Here is an 18681-nt window from a genome sequence, read left to right as displayed (position 1 = left end):
AATTGGCATAAATAAATCATATGTGTTTTAGAATTCCTACCACATTCAGGAGGTCTTCACTCTTTCAGCAGTCCTTTAGGAGAAATTATTGCCCTCATCTGACATTCCTTCCTTCCTTCTTTAACTGAAGGCTCACCTCAGAGAATAAAAGTATTTTATGATTTTTTAAAGGCATTTACACAAGCAGTGCTATATAGCCCTATGGCCAACACATCTGACTTAATCCAATCCAACTGAAACTAATGTGCTTCTACTGCAATCAGCAATCTGTTATTTTCTGGTTTTATCCCAAAAGGTGACCAAGAGATAACAATGACTTCTGCCAGTCCAACAGGAGTTGTTGGACTGGTAGAGTTGAAATGCAAATAAATATCCTACTGCACTCTAGGGAAAACATTCTAAATTAGCAAAGCAAATAATCTAAAGATCCTAACAAGCAATTAGGTAGAAACAATGATATCAGAAAGATCAGTCTCTTTGTAATACACAATTTTCACTCACATGAGAACAGTAATTGTGGTATGTGGAAATACAAAACCAGAGTACAACCTCTACCCACACAGTTTTACTACACAAAATTAATCTAATACATTTTCCTAATGTTGTACAGGCAGCTAATTAATTGTATACCACATAACCATCACAAGATTAACAAAATACTTTTATGCAGGTAGTAAACACTGCTTGCTGAGAATATTATTCTATTCAGTAAACAGTGTTTGAACTTAATAACTGTAGGAAAATTCCATTTCTCTAACAGAGACCAGTGACCCCACTGAATAAGCAGCTCACTGTGTCTTTCACAAAAGCTCTCAGCTAGGATGAGGAGCACATTGTACAACAGATATAAGGATTGAGAATCCACTCACCTGATGGCAGCTGTGATAAATTACTGAAAACTTTGCTACTGAAGCTGAGAAAACACAGTGTATTCATTTTAAAGAGAAAATATTTTCAAGGCATTTTTTATTTTTGCTCCTGTGCTGTTTTAAATGCAAACCCAAAGTAATTTCAATAGGGAATCACTTAAATATATCAAAACACCCCTATGATGAAAAATAACAAATGAGTATTTCAATTATTTATAGATAATTGTGTAGTTACTTATTTGCAGAGGAAAACAGACCTGTGCTTAATTGAAAGATAAGCACGGTGTGCATATATATATAGAAGTCCACATTTATAAATTTATAACACATTTATTAAATTATTATTGTAAATTATTACATTTACAGCTTAGTACATATAATATGCAATGATACATATAAAATCTGTAATAACTTTTTAAAGATTATTAATATTTTTGCTGTTCTTACTGCATTTCCCTTCTGCACTAGTTAATAAGATGGCTATCTATGATACCTTAAAGCCAAAACCAGCAGTTTATTGATATAAAGGCAAAACCTGAAAACAGTGGTGAAAACAGGTGGTAGCAAATTCATGGGGCAGAATGTTTAACTCCAACACTGCAAAAACAAAAAATCAAAACAGTCACGTCATGGAGATTTGATATATTACTCAGCTGAGCCAGGTAATTCCAGAAACCAGGAGGCAGCTTTAGAGCCCCTGCAGCAGGAGCACATCCTCTCCTCCTCTGAGCAAACAGTGTCACACCCAACAGCTGAGAAACCACTGCCTGCTCAAGCAGCACCAGGCTGCTGAAGCAGGGCACACCAAGCTCCTGATTTCTGTCTCTGGACAAAGATTCTCAGGGATTAAGTGGATGTGACTGCCTACTTGGGTGAACTTCAGACTATTTCATGATTAAAGGAAAGCAATTTTTTAGAGCACTGAACCAAGTCTGGAAACATTAAGCTACAGGGACAAGAGAAACTCACAATTGGGAAATCTTAACCGGGACTTTGAAGTTGTAACACAGATGCTATTTAACCTTGAGGGGGAAAAACCCCACAAACCCAAGTAATAGGATTGAAGCAAGTTCAGCTGCTTTGAGAACTTAGAACACAGCAAAACTAAGAACTTCTGTGAGTTAAAAGCTAGCATTAGTATACCTTTTATTTCAAATTTACTTTTCATTATTTGCATTACAGCATGGAAGGCTTTACATGCAATTTCTTTACTCGTATTTTCCATTATTCTACTAGAATTTGGTAATGGTACCAATACATTTTCTTCTCAACTCAAATACAACTTTGCAGCAGGAATTGTCAGCATGCTGGACTAGCCCCACTGAAAGTTGTAGCAGCAAAAGTACCTCAGGTGGGTGCAAGGGCACAGCAAGGAGGCACACCAACACACACAGAAACAGGACAGGAATGAGGCACCTACTCAGGTGTTTTAACAAAAAAGGGGCAAGTTTGCAATGAAAATCTCAGTGCTCTTGTGGAATATGACTAGACTTAAATGCCTATGTTTATGAGGTAATTACCAAGTCAAAAGCGAGACATTTATGCAACTTTAAAAGTATGAACCTGAAGGAAACTCTTATACAACTCCTTCAGAGCTTTGCCATTTATAAGTATAGCATTACCATTTACCAGAGCTCTTAAAGTCCTTCCAAGTTCTGGCACTGCCTATTGGTCTGGCATTGCATCTTGGTTATGCTGGGAATCTTGGTATTCCTGCTCCAAATGTCAAAAGGCATCACTAAATCCTTAAGACATTTCTGACAAGCATCCTGGCAAACCTTTGAAGTACTCTAAGAGGTGTTGGAAAACAAAAGATGCATTTCAACTGAAAAACCCATTTCCTTACTGTTTAACTCACTTATAAATTCAAAACAGGTTTTCACATGTTTTAGAGAAAGTCTTGTGCAAGTAAAAGAGCTTTTTTTCTGTGTGAAGAAGCTCTTACTACAGCCTAAAAAACCTTTTTGTTCCATGTCCTAATTAAAAAAAAAATCTTCAGAAATTTAATTTTAAAAGCAACACTGGGCAGCACTGTAGTCTTGTATTTGAAAATGGGCTTCTTCCTAAGAGTGTTAAACTTCACACTATGCCAGTTTCAACCACAAGATGAGAAACACTCCAGCACAGAATGCACCAATATTACACCCTATTAGTCAGAAACTGGGTTGCATGTTATAAAATTAAAACTGGAAGAAGCTAAGTAGTGGAGAACTGGTCCAGACCTTAGCTTCATGATTCTTCCAAAGGATGTCATTAAGAGTGTACAGATTCATGGCCCCATAATTTGTTTCCAAAATAGCAAAGGAGTGCTAGACAAGTGTTACAACAATCTTACCTGTCTCTATCTAAGTAATAGCAAGGTAAAATAATAACCACAAATAGACAACACAAACACAAAATAGTCCACATTTTATTGCAGTAAAGAAATTATACCTAATCTTAGAAGAAACAACATTCATAATAATAATTTGCCTGTGCACAGCAAGAAAATAACATATTGCAAAAAATGACTTTTTGAAAGAAACAAACCTTATTTCAAATGCTGTCTCCCTTGAAAATTCAGAATTTATTTTCATGCTTACATTTTCTACAAAGTAATCAAAACTAACTGAATTCTGGAGGATAATGAAGCACACCTGCAGAATTAGGCAGCAATTAAGGCTGACAGTCTCAATTGCTGTTTTAGACATGGTTTCAATTTTGCCAAGAACCACTTATCTTCTTTGTAGAATGTAGCACTGTAATCCTGTAAGGCTCCAACAAAGGGAGCTTTACAGGATTTAGTGCTGACTTGCACTACTTGCTTTTCAACTTTTTCACAAATCATCTCCTTGTTGCAGTGTCTTGGGTAAAGATGGTTGTTTAAAGTTGAGCTGTTGCCTGGATGTTTCCCAGAGCACATGTATAACAACCATATATACATTTCTTCTGTTGGTGGAGACCTCTGATTTCTTGTCTAAGATGAACATACTTGATGAACATCAGTGGGCTTGATCCCATAAGATAGTAACAATCGACATCTTGTGTAAGTTTACAGACTCTGTAAAAGGCTGACTGAACTCACATGATCCATTTTTCAGTTACAGATTTTCACATCAAATGGCACCAGTCTCTTGTCACACAGTTGCTAACTGCCTTGAACCCAGTTTTACCCCCTGAAGATCCTAATCCACTTGACCATTTTTGATGTAAAATACAAAAAAGTTTTGAAGAAGTCCAAACTAACTAGATTTTGACAATCTTTTCACTGAAGACCAAAACTTTTAAAATTTATTTTTTGGTCAGAGACTATTAAGAAATACTTCTCAGAAACACTGTGTTGATATGACACCTAGGACAACCTAGGACTGAAATCTGAGAATCTGAGAAATGGGAGGACGAGTCAATGCTGTCCCATAGGGAAAAAGTCTAGCCAGCTGCAGCCACTGCTGGAAAAGGCTCATGTGGAGCAGAGGTTGTGTTTTTACAGCTCCTTACCCTCACAGGCACGTGGTACAGTTATGTCAAGGACACTATGTAGAAAACAAAACAGATGAAGGAATGAAGCTCTGGAGAAGGAAACGAAAGGCCCTGAGGCTTTTAGATGTAAATGGGACAGAAGAATGATGGGAGACAGCAAAGGTCAGCTCACCTAGCCTGGACTGGGCTGACAACTTGACCTAGCAAGGGAAGCTGGAGCTGCTCTCAAGTGGCAGAGGGACTCTGTGGCCTGTAGGACTGTATTCTGTGGAAATGCAAGTAGGTCAGTGTTGTGGCCTTGTGTGGAGAAACGGCTCAATTATCTTTTTATCAGCAAAAAGCGTGATGGTGAAGTAAGATAGAAATTTATCTTAGAACTGAAAAATAACATTCATTTGTCTGTACACACTAACAACACTCATTTCAGTATGTGCCTCCACAGCATAGATATCCAGAAAAACTTACTTCTGATTTTAAGAAGGATCATTCACATTCCTAAGGAGGCAGAATGTCCTGCTGGCCTTTTAGCAGCATGCTTTTAGTCAAAAATTCCATAATGATCCAGCTGCTCTTTCCCACCGAGGTAAAAGCAAGTATAACAATTGTGTCCATTTGCACTGATATGAAACAACCTGACTCAAGTGGCTCTTCAAAAAGCATTACCATCACCCAACCTTATTGCTATTAAAATTGCAAACGAGATTAACATTATTTTTCAAACAATTCAGTGTAAATTAAAAGACACAGAAAAAACCCACATTATGAGAAACTGCAGTCTTCTAGAAAATTCTTTATGAGCCACTCTAAACTAAGATTTTACTTCATGGAAAAGTAACCAAAAGAAACTCTCTCTAATTAGATACAGTCTTGAAAACTATCATATTCCTTGCAAGAAAACCAAACACAATTTTCTAGTTTAACAAAATTGGCTTGTCCTCTACTTACATCCAAGCACAATATTATAAATAATTTCATTAATACTTTTAAAACTCTTTCCAATGAAAGAAAATTTCTGGTTTGAGACACTGCTTCCATGCAAAAATAACTAATCTCTAAAATGAAGTTAATTCTCTTATCCCCAGAAATCTAGATTGGAAATTTTTCTATTCAGCTCATCCCAAACGTGCAGTTTGATTTATTGGCCTAGTAAAAAAGTTGGCAACTTCAAACTGTCTGGTAAAGCTGCAATTGATGGGTCCAGTGACTGACTGGCATATACTGGACCTCTGTGGATTGCAAATTATTTACTGCAAGTTGAATTTCATTTTTCTAAAAGACAAACAATCTGGAATACATGACTTAGAATTTGTATATAAAGTATTCTGCATTTTTTAAACTTCAGATTTGAAGTTACTGAACATCTAATTTTGCCCCTGTGGAGACTGGAGGGAAGAGTCATTGCTTCACTGTTTGCAGTTTTGGAGGGTAAAAAAAGCAAAACATTAAAAACTATCATTAGCATGAAGGATGAGAGATTCATAGAAATGGAAAAAAAAATTAATCAGCACTGGAAGCAGGAGAGTTTAGCAGCATGTTTGAATTCAGAATTATTCAAAGGAGTTCAGAACTCTAAATGCTTGTATAATAGTTGAAAAAAATCAACCTCTCTCACAAAATTTTCATCATCTTTGTAATAAGGCATAGATTCAGTGGTTACACTACAAGTACATTCTCCTTCTCACACTATTCTGGTGTACACCAGAATGCAGGATGCAGCCTAGTTGTACACAACCCCAAATTCAATAAAGATCTATGTTTAACTGTAGGACAGAATGTAATTATTTTTATGCAGATCATTCTGTTCAGTATATTTTCTCAAATTCAGATGGACCACATTGTATTTATGATCTCTAGAAAGAAGAGTGAGAAGTAATGGCACAAAACAGAATTCATTTTGAAAAAGAAGACCAAATATTCTAGATGTGCACTCAAGATCTCCAAATCTCCAGAAACCTTCATTTGATGTTAGGACAGTGAAACATTCTGTCATCAAAAGTTACAAGACTATTTGAAAAAAAGGAAACAGCTTTCTTTTTTTCTTTGGGTTTCCCCCATGACTGATGCAAGTGCAAGCCTAGGAAAATTGAACTGCTGCTTGGCTTGCATCTATTGCTGAGGAAAAAAAATACAAAAAAGAACTGTTAAAAGACAAATGCTAAGTTGCACACAGGAAGCTTTAATTAACAAAGATAATTAAAGAAGTGAAAAGACTATGAAATATTTGTAAGTTAATTCCCTGTCTCAAACTATTTTTGCACACATGTAGCTCCAGGGCTACTACAGACCTTTACAGCCTGGCATTGCACAAACACCAAGTGTTGTACAGCATAAGAATTTGTAGCATTTTTTTTATTCATCCATCTGAGAATAAATGAATAATTTTTGTAAGAGAAAAAGTAATATCATAATTTAAGCTTCAGCATAAATTAGTATGGAAACCCATTTTTATATACTAAATACTTGATCACTAATAAACAACATTATTGTACAACTGTTTTCTATTCCTAGCCTGGTTAGTTACTTAAGTGTAAGAACCACAGGCAAGGAGATGCAAAAACACAGGTTGGTTTAGGCTTCTCATTCAGATTCCTTCAGCAAGGAAACATGTCTTCCTTACAATTCCAATGCAGCGGCACGAAAATCAGGTCATCAGTTAAAATAGAGATACATTTCATTTACATATGTGCACTTATTCCTATACTTCAAATTAAACAGGATTACAGCGTAAGAACTTTGTCAAGTTTCTTTTTCTTATACACAGTCTTTTCTTGAATGTGAACTCTGTTTCACTGGACCCTCCTGCTTTGAACAGAAATTGTCCCAATATGCAGAATCCTCAGGTGCAACAGGAATACCAGAAGCAACCAAATCTTCAAAAGTCAGTAATGTAAATTGTGGTTGGTTAGGCTCCATGGAATGGACCTAAAGAAAACACATATTAGCATAACATGAATCAATAAATACCAATTTTCTTCCTGTAAAATTCTCTGTCACATTTAAACTACACATTTTCTGTGTAACATGACACACAGAAAAACTGAGCTTTTTGTTGAAACACAGTTCACAAAACTGATGGAACAAGGGCTATAGAATGCTACAAGTATGAAAGAATAACTGCTTACGTTCAGTAAAGAAGAGAAACACCACTATCAAACAAATTGTACTCCATTCTTCAGCAGATAAGATTATTTGAGACAAATAATGTGAGGATTTATTCCACTAGGTATGCCTATTTGTACTCATTTTAATACCAGTAGCCACTGATGTTTTGCATGCTCCTCTCAGACTCAAGTGCTACTTAAAAACTAAAGTGGTCACAATCAACCTGCAATTCCCCATGTTAAAACCAATTAAACATGGACTGAGATATTAGAGACAATGGCGTCACAGTCTCCATGTTAGGTTCTTCACTCCAAGGAAAAAAAAAATCACATTTCAAAGAAGAAAAAGATTTGAGTTGTTTTTTTTTTTTTTGTATGTCATCTCCAAATGTAATTGTTTGCAGACAGCAGAGCAGATAGTACAGCCTGCATGAATCAAACATAAATAAAGCTGATTCTTCTAAATGGGCATTTGCTGGAGTGACCTATTCTTAATGTTTAATATTTCATAAAATTCAGTAGGGCTTCTCTGCAGTGATGTTACTCAGTACATCAGCCAAACTGACTCATTTTTGATGAGCTTGTCAAGGTCTCTCTGTGTGGCACTACAGCCCTCTGGTGTATCAGCCACTCCTCCCAGTTTGGTGTCACCAGCAAACCTGCTGAGGATGCACTGCACTGGTAACTGGCCTCCAACCAGACTTTGTACCTCTATCACCACACCCTGGGCCCAGAGGTTAAGCCAGTTTCCAATACACCTGTTTGTTTACCTAACTCAGCATTTTCTAGGAGGATTTTATAAGACACAGTGCCAGAGACAGAAGGTACTGAAATACTGGTAGAGAATAACCCACTTCTCTAATCTCATCTACCAGGCCAGTCATTTCATGGCAGAAATTTACCAAGTTGGCCAAATATGATTTTCTCTTGGCAAGGCTAGGCTGACTAGTCCTGATGATTTCTTTGTCCTTGCTGTGCCTGGAAACAGTGTTCAGAATTAGCTGTTCTACCACCTTTCCAGCAGTCATGGTGAAGCTGTCAGACCTGTAATTGCTTGGGTCCTCCTTCTTCCATGTTTTCTTCCAGTCTTTGGGCACTTGCCTCAGTCCCCATGATCAACCAAAGATTATCGAGAGGGGCCTTGCAATGCCAGCTGTATCCCATAAATATTACTGACTTATACCCATTCGGCTTGCTCAAGCATTCCCTGACCTAATCCTCTTTCTCCAAGGGTGCAGCTTCCTTGCTCCTTCCTCTTTCATTCCTGCAACCTGGGATTCCTGACATCCAGCCTTGCTAATACTGATGCACTGAGATTCAGTATCTCAGCCTCTTTCAACATTTGTCTGGCTGAGAAAAACCCTTCTCCCTTTGGCTTCTTTGCACTTATAGAAGTGCTTCTTGTTGCTTTGAACATATCTGGTCACATTAAATTCTATTTGGGCTTAAGCTTTTTAAATTTCATCCCTAGATGCTCAGATATTTCTGTATTCTTCTCATGTTACCCATTCTTGCTCCCACCCTCTGGATGCTTCCCTTTCTATGCCAAGTTTGGCTAGGAGTTCCCTGTTCCATGCAGATCTCCTAGCCTTTTTACCTGACTTCATAAGCAGTGAGATGGAACTTTCTTGAGAGGGAAGGAATACCCTTGAGTATTAAGCAGCTTTCTTAAGCTCAGCTTTCCTCTGAGGCCTTATCCCACAGAACCCCTCTTTGTCCTTCGAGGATGAGAAAGTTTCCTCTCCTCATGTTAAGGGTTGTGAGTCCTCCTTACTGCCCTAGGATCCTGAACGCTACCATCTCGTGCTGTTGGAACCCTGCAGCCACAGACAGATCTGTGACTCATCATGTTTATTCTTTATCCTGAGTGCACTGATGTACAGGCACTTCAGAGGCACTCCAGGACTTTGAATTTCAGGAGAAGATTTGGGGAATTTGTTCACAATTGTGCCCTGTAGACCCTTCCATGCTTACATCCAAGTGCTGGAGGTTGGTCAGTCCAAGGTCAATTTTGAGGATTCTGTTATCCCTTTCTGTCACATCAGTGAAGGTAGGTCAGTAAATTGGCAAAAAGCAAAAATTCTCCACTTCAGTATTTGAGCAATAGGCTACTAATAAGAGTAAATGCAGAGACAACAAAATGATTTGTTTGTAACAACACAGAAGAACTCTTAGCTGTCAATGCAGACTGAAAGTGAAAAAGACGGAGCTGCCTCTCACTTTATGTCCTTACACAAGTGACATGGTGTTGAGACATTTCTGCTCATGTGACATTTTGGAGATGAGGTAAAGCTGCAGGAATGGTGCCTAGAGCCATGCAAGCGACATTACAGATGCACAGCAAATATGAACCAAGCCTTTGAGCTAAGTAGTTGTTAACAGATGCAGTTTGAACTTCAGCATGTGCTTGTCTGAAGGAAGCGTGTCCTGACGGAATGCATCACAACTCTTGTGAAGAACAGCAAGCAATAGACAGAAGACATTTCATATCCTACACAGGATTTATAAAGAGCTTTAAACTCAGCCATCTTTTACTGAGACTAGCCTCAGATAAATGCCTACATCGAGGTGAAGAGCACAGATAAAAGTTCTGTTTCCTCAATTTAGCAGTCACTAGCATTTTGAGAAGACTCTTGACACTAGAGATTTTTAATTACAGTACATTGACATAAAAATTGGTCCTTCCTGGGAATTGTAGGCACACGCCATCATTTTGTGAAGAAAGCTTTAAAGCGATGTTCTGCAAGCAGGCTATAATGAATTATTCCTGCGATTGCAGAGAAGGTACAGACACAGACACAAACACTGACATTTACACACATGTTAAGCTAGAATGAAAAACTTTTTCTTTCAACACATCTAGCAATAAATAGAATAATTTTTATGGTTCTTTTAAAAAGAGAGAAGGTGAGGTTCATTTCCTCCATGCTCCTGTTAGAAGGAGGCCTAAAAAAGCACAATGCAACAGTACATAAATTTTCACTTAATTTCCTTACTGGGGAGTCTCAGAATGCTCTCTTGTTCTGCTGAAAATGACCTTTCTTCATTGAACTGAAATAATAAAATTGAGGCCATCATAAATTTAGTCAGCAGACAAGTAAGCCTTTGAAACTCTTGATTCAAAGACTTTTCATCATAACCTTTGATATCATGACTATTTATTTTTTCTACAGTACCTTGAAGGTAACTGACCATGATGATGAAGGTCAATACTTAAAAATCCTGGATTCCCGTAGAATATTTGGGTAATTAACTTAAGTATGTCCTGCCAAAAAAATGCACATAATTTCTTTAAAAATATTTGTTCACTGATTTATCACAGTAAATCCTCACAAGTAGTTTAACACCTCTTTTTCTCAATCTAACCAATACTAGCTAAAAGGTCTGCATCTCGTTGTTATCCATGAACATAGACTTTGTTACCATGATAGATAGTGTGCATTACCACTTCCATGCTTTTATACATTCCTATACTAATTTTTTTTTTTTTTTTAGTTCCTGGTAGAATCTTTGTATCTAAATAACAGAAAACAACTAACCAATTTTCTTGTGAGCAACTAGAAGAGCAGAGAAAAATCTGGCAATTTGTCACACTTTCATTTGCTGACTGTCTGGCTGTTTTGGCTACAACTTGCCAATCTGCCCATCCCTTAAATTTGACTTTTATTGCTATTTTCAGGACTGAGGTATTTTTTAAATTACACAGAAAATCAAGAAAAGCTTTTAAGCAGCTTTTCTCTTTCTCTCTATAGAGACACCACATGGAATGAAGACTAACACTGCTGTTCTTCCCATCTGTTGGTTGTTGCTGCTTGTCTCAAGGGTTATCTTGTCATAAAGGTGTTTGGTGATGGATCTGCTCTGGGATACATACACTGACAGTCCCCCACTACAATCAACTTGGTGAGGTGTCACACAAGTTTAGCAGTCCAGATTGGCTCACTGTTTCCACTTCCCTCTGTGAAAACCATCTTTCCCACATGAGTACTAGCAGGCCATGACAAAAATCACTTAATCTTCTCTTGAATGAACACATTAAATACATGCATTACAGACTTGACATTATCTGCTGCTGTCCTCTGAAACTATTTCTCCTTCACAGACCTTTCCTAAAATAGGCACAACAGAACTAGAGGAAACACTTCAGTAACAGCTCAGTAATACTGTTTGGTTCTGGTTAATACCATGCCTAAGATAAACCTTCTTCTTGGCCCTGTATATGAGATGACACCCTTTTAGCTACAGCCTGAGTTTATACTCAAGTGATCACCAAGAGATGAAACTACTTCACAATTCCTTACATCAGAATCCTTCTGTACAAATCCCTCCTGTTTCCCAAGCGCCACTGCAACATGATGATGGTCATCCAAGCGGGTTTCCTAGTAAAGATGAAAAATGGCAATGTAAATGCATTTTCTTTATTCTGTTTCCAGAGTATAGATTATATAAATGTTTAGAGTATGGTTCAGAACAATAGCACAAGATCATTTAAGATACTTTAAAATAATGACATTCAAAAAACAACAGAATGTTTTAGCAGCGCTGTTGGAGAGCTCAATGATGCAGACACATTAAAATGTTCACAGGACTGAGGACAAATTACTATAGGTTACCATCACCTTATCCATTTGTAGATATTTGCATTCAAGTTTGTGACCTAAGCATTCCTTTACCAGTCCCTTCTAAGTCCCAAACCATATAACCCATCTTAGCTATCCTTTTCTAGTGAGATGAACTGTGAAGTCGAGAAGGTATTCTGAAAAAAAGTAATGTCAGTGTAAACCTAAAACAATGACTCTCTCCCTCTTGGCTTCAGACAGCCTGTAAGAGCACAACTTTGAATTCCTGACATACTGAGTACTGCTATGTGTGAATAAGAATCAACATTTTTAGATGTATAACTATGTATTTAGTAATGTAGTTTTTTACCTATTTAATAGTTTGGTTTGAAAGTGTTTTCTTCTAGAAAGACTAAAAATTTATCCTAAACAATTACAGGAAAAAGAACCCCAAAGACATTTACTATTTACTGAATAATGCTTATTCTATAGTCAAGTCATAATTCCATTGACTTTAAAAAAAATATATATCTAAGGGGACAAAATAAAAATTTCCCTGCTTATTTATTCAAAATTTTTCATGTAATTTCTGCACACTTTCTAAACTAGAAATCAAGAATAACAAGAATTTTACCTAGGAAGGTGATCCGTTTCGATATTGCCATTAATCTGAAAATTAAAAAGTCATTGGGATGTTCTCCTGGAACTTAAGACTGAATCTCCAATTTTGGCTTCCTTGAGAAATATTTTAACTGCACTATATTATAATATAAAGAAAGCACCATGATTTCCTCCTATTTCCTCCGACAGGCTGTTGGTTGCCTCATTTTTCTACCCTTTTAATCTAAGCAAAATGTCTTTTAAAACAATGGTGTCAGTGTGCATCAGGCTTTTCTACAGGCTTCGGTTGCCAGGATACCATTTCTGTGATTCCAAAACAGCCCTGTGCATAGATATATAAATATATATTAAATAAATAAATAAATAAATAAATAAATAAATAAATAAATATACACACACATATAAAGCCAAACCAAGCTGCTCAGCTCAAATCTACTCAGCCCAGCTCAGCCAAGGCAGCAGCTGCTCCAGTCATGTGTAGCACAAGTACAACTGTAAGGTTGAGGGATGTGTCTGGCAAATGTGATGCCTTGGCTGAGAGGTGCTGGTGAGGAAATAGAGCTATGCTTTTATTTTGACCTCTTCAGCACCAAAACTGTGCCCATTTGACAGCTTTATCAGTGAACTGTAGAAAACTCACCTACTTAAAAAAACTCCATCAAGCTCGTGTTGTCATACCTTTCTGCAAAGTGCTAGTAAGAAAATGAGTATTTCAATTCTGTCTAGATTAAGAAAAATATTTAATATAAGAAAAATGAATAAACCTACAGAATAAGCAGTACTTTATATGACTGCAAGAGCTATAAATGCACTTCCTATGGGGTATTTTACCGGGTTTTCCACTCCTTTACTAGGATACAAAACTGAAAGTAAGTCAAACATAAAGAATGCTATCTCAGAGGTAACCACCCGTAGTCAGTGTGCACATTTCTGTAACTTCCTCAAAAATAAGAAAGACTATGAATACTAGATGCTTGATCAGGTATTGCTAAACCATTTCTATAGTTCTGGGGTGGCAGTGTTTTATGTTCTTTTAGATGGAAAAAATACTATATCCCCTTTTTAATTGCTTCATTTTCCACCCTTCTTCACTTTTTTTGCATGTCCAAGAGGTCAAAGACAGATCAGAACAGAGGGCAGAGGACAGCACATTCAGCAGCGGCTTACACCTGTAATCAGAAATCTGCAAACAGCTTTAAGCACAGAATTTTCTTTTTGTCAACTAAGAGGTCAACTTATATTACTTCTTGTTTGTTCAACTAAAAACATATTATAGATACTATTACATATATTGTTAGCAAAATAATGTTTTTTTCAGTTCAAAGCTGCATTTAAAAGGCAGTGATTGTTTAGATAGACCTTCCTTGCAGAGACCCTGCCCAATGAACAGTAAATGAAAAAGGTTCCATTTCATTTATTTCATGTATCCTCTGTGGTCACAAGAGAGTTTTCAGCATCTTGCAATAAAACACAAACTATGCCCTTCATCTATCTTTGCTGTTTCAGAGCAATGTAAATCCTGATGAAATACAGAAAGGAACATCTTTCCTGGCCTTTACTAGTGGCCAGCAAAAACCTTAAGCAATGAAATTAATGAAACCTACTGAAACTATAAACAATGGATCAGCTTGTTTCCCTGGAGGTATTGCTATACCAGCTTATAAAATTAGTATCTTAAATGGAAATAGATAATTAACAAAAAGAGGACAATCCTATAGAATTCCTTCAGGGTAGAGAGGTTGTTCTGTTAAGATTCCTCTCTATAAACCAGAAGTCATATAATGGACAAAATTTGTTTTTGTCTGCACAGAACAAAAGTGTTACTAGAGCACACAGAGATTTACAATGATCTCATTTCAAAGACTCGGCAGAATGATGTGTCTGGAATTCAAATCATTATGAATTCAGTCAACAACAGACAGCTTATGATGAATCTGTACCTTCCCAGCCAGCAGAACTAATTGATGAGGGAATCCAGTTGGATTAGCTAGTCTTAGAAATGAAAGCTTCTATTCTTATTTATTCCTGACAATGCAATAGGATTAACTTCTCTTACTGAGGGTGAAAGATGCCAACAACAGTTGCACACCAGCAATTACTAAATATGTTTCAAATTGACCCAGGTAATCTGTCTTTGAAATTCATATTCTGGAAGTAATTTATTTGCATATAAACAAATCAAGCAAATATTTGTTGTGAAAAAATGCAAAAAGTTATCTGTGCAACAGCAGTCCTGTCAGGTGATTCTAAATCCCTGAGCAAAGTTTAGGATAAATCACATGCTTCCTGTATATAATAATTGTATCCAAAGTTGAGGTAGGTACAAAACCAAATGTGTTATATCTCATTTAAGATTCTTCTTTAACATCAATTCCAGTAAGTACTATCCTGTTATTCTTCCTGATCAATTGCACACAACTGGGACTAATAAGGAAATGGTCATGAATACATTCAACATTTTGCAAATCACTAACTAGGAATTTATTATTCATAATCTCACAGAATGGCTTACATTGGAAGGGACCTCAAAGATCACTCCATTCCAACACCCCTGCCTTGGACAGGGATACTTTCCACTAGACCAGGTTGCTCAGGGCCCCATCCAATCTAGCCTTATACACTTCCAGGGATGGGACATCCATATGTTCTCTGGGAAACCTTTTCCTGTGCCAATATATTTTTCCATATTTAAGATCTGCTACAAATCTCTCTATCTTATAAACTTGCATTGATCTCTTTAAATTATGGAACTTGTCATAACTGTTTTCAATCAACTTCTTTTGTTTTTACTAGAATTAACTACTACTTTATTCTGTCATAGCAGTAGGCAGCTCATACCACACAGCAGGGTACTATGAGGAACTGGAGTCCTTGACTTTGTTTCAATGTGTTAACAGCACTACTCTCATCCTGAATTCAAAACACAGCACTATGCCAGCTACTAAGAAGAAAATTAACTGTACCAGAGATGAAACTAGGATAATTTTCCAAGTTTATTTTCTTCAAAGGAAGTAAACGGAGCATACAGAATTACCCATAATAATAATAATAATAATAATAATCATCATCATCATAATGACTCCATCCTAAATCAACACCCTGACAAAACACTGCTATCACTCTTCACTGGGCTAGCTGTCCTTTGTTTAGCAATAACTAAAATCACCTTTTTAAAATGAGGAAAGCATGTACTGTTTCTATGAATAAAGCATATTCAACATGTACAGCAGACACATCTTAAAATTAAATTGATGCTTTTAAACAAAGCTTTTTTTTCTCCAACACCTTCCAAAACAGCTGAAGGGACTCTGCATAGCAATCTCTAGAGTAATATACAAAAACAAGACCCTAAAGCTAAATCCTTCCATCTAGACCAAAAAAGAAGAGCCCGTTTCTGATCAACTGCCTTCCATTCAAGCCAAAAAATGTGGTGTGTGAATGAGGGCAAAGACACTTCAAGCAAAACTAAGTCCTTGGTAAAAGGACCACACAGAGTCAACTATGTAACACAGTAGTTAATTTGGTATTTACAATGAAATAAGAAAAACCTTTCTGCACTGTTCACAGAAAATTCTATCTCCAACTTGAATTGGCTTTGCTCTGACTGTGAACAGTTACAGGGTGCCTAAACAGAGTCAACTTTGATTTGTTCTGATTCATTAGTATTTCTCTTGACCTTTTAGTCATGACAAGTATAAGATGGAGGATCTTTTCTTGGTCTTTATGAATTTAAAGTTATCTTTTTCATATTACATGGTACTTTCTGAAGGAGATTTCAGAATATTTTGTGTAACTTAAATGGATAAAATTTCCTTTATTTCTCCCATCCATTTTTAGTAAATGAGCTTCTCTTTAAAACTGAAATGAATCAATCAAAAATATGTGATACCTGAATTTTAAACAGTCTTGCTCTCTTTGATCTTTTCCTTTCACTAAGATATAGGCAGTTCTGAAATGTAGAAGTGAGGTCATTATAATTTTTTTATTTGATAGAAAAAGCTCCCTAAAGTAAAATTGGCACAACAGGGAACCTAAGGAAAAGACTGTATCAGTAATATGTAGTCTTACAAGTGACACTTTCAGATTTCTCAAAATTAGTGTTTTCAACTGAAAAGTTTGTTCAAAAATCTGTTGAGACAAAAAAAGACTTTTCTAAGTAAGAAAACGGACACAAAATTAAAAAAAAACTTGGGAAGAGACAAAAAAGTTAAGCAATGCTTAATTTTTGGCTCTCCAGAGATTGGTATCTGAAAAAAAAAATAATTTAATTTTAATAAATATGGACGATATTTAATTGAAATTATATCCCAATTGAGCTTGTATTTAAAGGAAACTTGATATTAAGACCTTTCTTCGAAACACAAGAATCTGCCTCATTATAACACTGCACTTTTGGGAAGCAGGTGGACAAGCGTGGAAGTGGAGACTTTCCTCAGAAAAAAACTGCATAAATGTTTTAGCAGTAATTACTAAGTAAAAGGAAAAAATCCAAACAATTAGAAAGCATATAAGTATTACAGGGAGTATCTGCATCATCATCTTCAGGCTATTTCTGTCAATCAACCACAGGCACATCAAAGACAAAAACTAGGAGTACAGTGAAGACAGGCAGTTGCTCCCTTGGCCAAGGGGGACTGCAGTAACATGGAAAGCATTCTGGCTTCCCCAATAACCTCCTTTGCCAGTGTAATTCCAACAAGTGAATTTCATGACACACTGATATTGCTATACTATATAGGAATTGAGTAAGAGTATGATTTAGTATGCATAGACTTGTAACACATAGCCATAAATGGAATGCTGAATGAAGGAATGAACTGTGAAGAAAGAAACTTATACTCTGAAATTAAACATCACTGGAACATTCATTCTTTCAGGCCACATGCACAGGGTACATGTAGTTTGTATAGTAAAGAAAACAAATATGCAGCAGAAATTTGTCATTCAGACAGCTCTACTGGAACAGCTGTCTCCAACAATACAGGTATTTTCAAAATGCAAATATGTATTTGAAACTGAATAATCTTACTGAAAAGTGCACTTGACAGTTTGTTCCATTCTTTGCTTTGTTTAAAGGGATTGAACAAACATGCCTCTTGGGTGTAGAGATATGGTATTGTCATTTATTTTGTTTTTAAAGCTTGTTTTTAAGGTAATTAAATAATTTGAGATCATTATGAATCAGAATAATCTCAGCTGGAAAACACTTTTAATGCCAGCAAGTCCAACTGTTAACCCAGCACTGCCAGGTCCACCAGTAAATAGCTCCCTATCAGTTTTTCCCCTACATATCCTTTAAGCTACACGAGATGATACTGACAATTTCTTACTAAATCTGTAAAGGACGGATGTTTTAGTGATAAGCCCCAATAACTTTGAAAAAGGAAAACAAAAGCCTAAACCCTAAGACTCAGTTAGACTATTGAGACCAACAGTTCCAGACCTTCTGATGAAAAACTTTAAAATTTTAGACCCGTTCAAGAAATCAGGCCTGAATTTATTTCTGTGAACTTCCTGCATAGCAATGCTCTTCCCAAAGAGCAGGAAATATATTCCAGACACAAGAAAAAACAAAAAGACATTATGACTAATCCATCTATGGGGTGTCTTTGCAATCTTAAAAAAATCTTTAAAATGCTGCAGATTTAGAGTCTAAGTTTTGATTAATATAAGCTCAATGGGATTCCACAGAGGAAAGATGTGAAGTTGCAAAAAAAAAAAAAAAAAAAAAAAAAAAAAAAATCAAACTTGCAATGCAACAATAAGGAGTTGAGACTGCTTTTCACTAGTGAAAACATTTTCTTTACCTCAAATGTCCACTCCTCTTCTTTTTCTCCATCCAGAAGCATTTTTGTCTCCTTATACACCTTTCCTATTTCCAGTTGCAATGGAGACACATTAAATTCAATTCTTTGCAAGTTAAAGCCAATTCCAACTCCAATGGCCTTTAAGAAGCTTTCTTTTAAGGCCTAAAAGAGACAAAAATGTATTTTATTTATACTGGCTACAAACTGTTTTTTAAACTACTATTTACTGCTCTATAAACATTACTTCTGAGCACACATTGCAATA

At 36.3% G+C, this 18681-nt stretch overlaps 1 protein-coding gene across 3 annotated transcripts in view; it reads right to left on the bottom strand.

Annotated features, from left to right (window-relative positions):
- Positions 1 to 3259: 3259 nt before the first annotated feature.
- The window catches only part of AASDHPPT (aminoadipate-semialdehyde dehydrogenase-phosphopantetheinyl transferase), a 30400-nt gene continuing 14978 nt past the window's right edge, over positions 3260 to 18681 (bottom strand). For 2 of the 3 annotated variants that reach the window (XM_009102791.4, XM_050977109.1), the window contains exons 4-6: positions 18417 to 18578; positions 11731 to 11808; positions 3260 to 7250 (exon numbers count right to left, since the gene is read on the bottom strand). In XM_009102791.4, coding sequence (XP_009101039.1) covers positions 7080 to 7250; positions 11731 to 11808; positions 18417 to 18578 — 411 coding nt within the window. In that variant the 3' untranslated portion in view covers positions 3260 to 7079. Of the gene's footprint in view, positions 7251 to 10605; positions 10695 to 11730; positions 11809 to 18416; positions 18579 to 18681 lie in introns of all 3 variants that reach the window. The other variant, XM_018908447.3, reaches the window with a different exon arrangement.

The sequence above is a fragment of the Serinus canaria genome, chromosome 1 (assembly GCF_022539315.1).
Source record: "Serinus canaria isolate serCan28SL12 chromosome 1, serCan2020, whole genome shotgun sequence".
Classification (NCBI taxonomy): Eukaryota; Metazoa; Chordata; class Aves; order Passeriformes; family Fringillidae; genus Serinus; species Serinus canaria.
The sequence above is the reverse complement of the archived record's forward strand: the minus strand, read 5'-3'. Positions and strand labels throughout refer to the sequence as shown.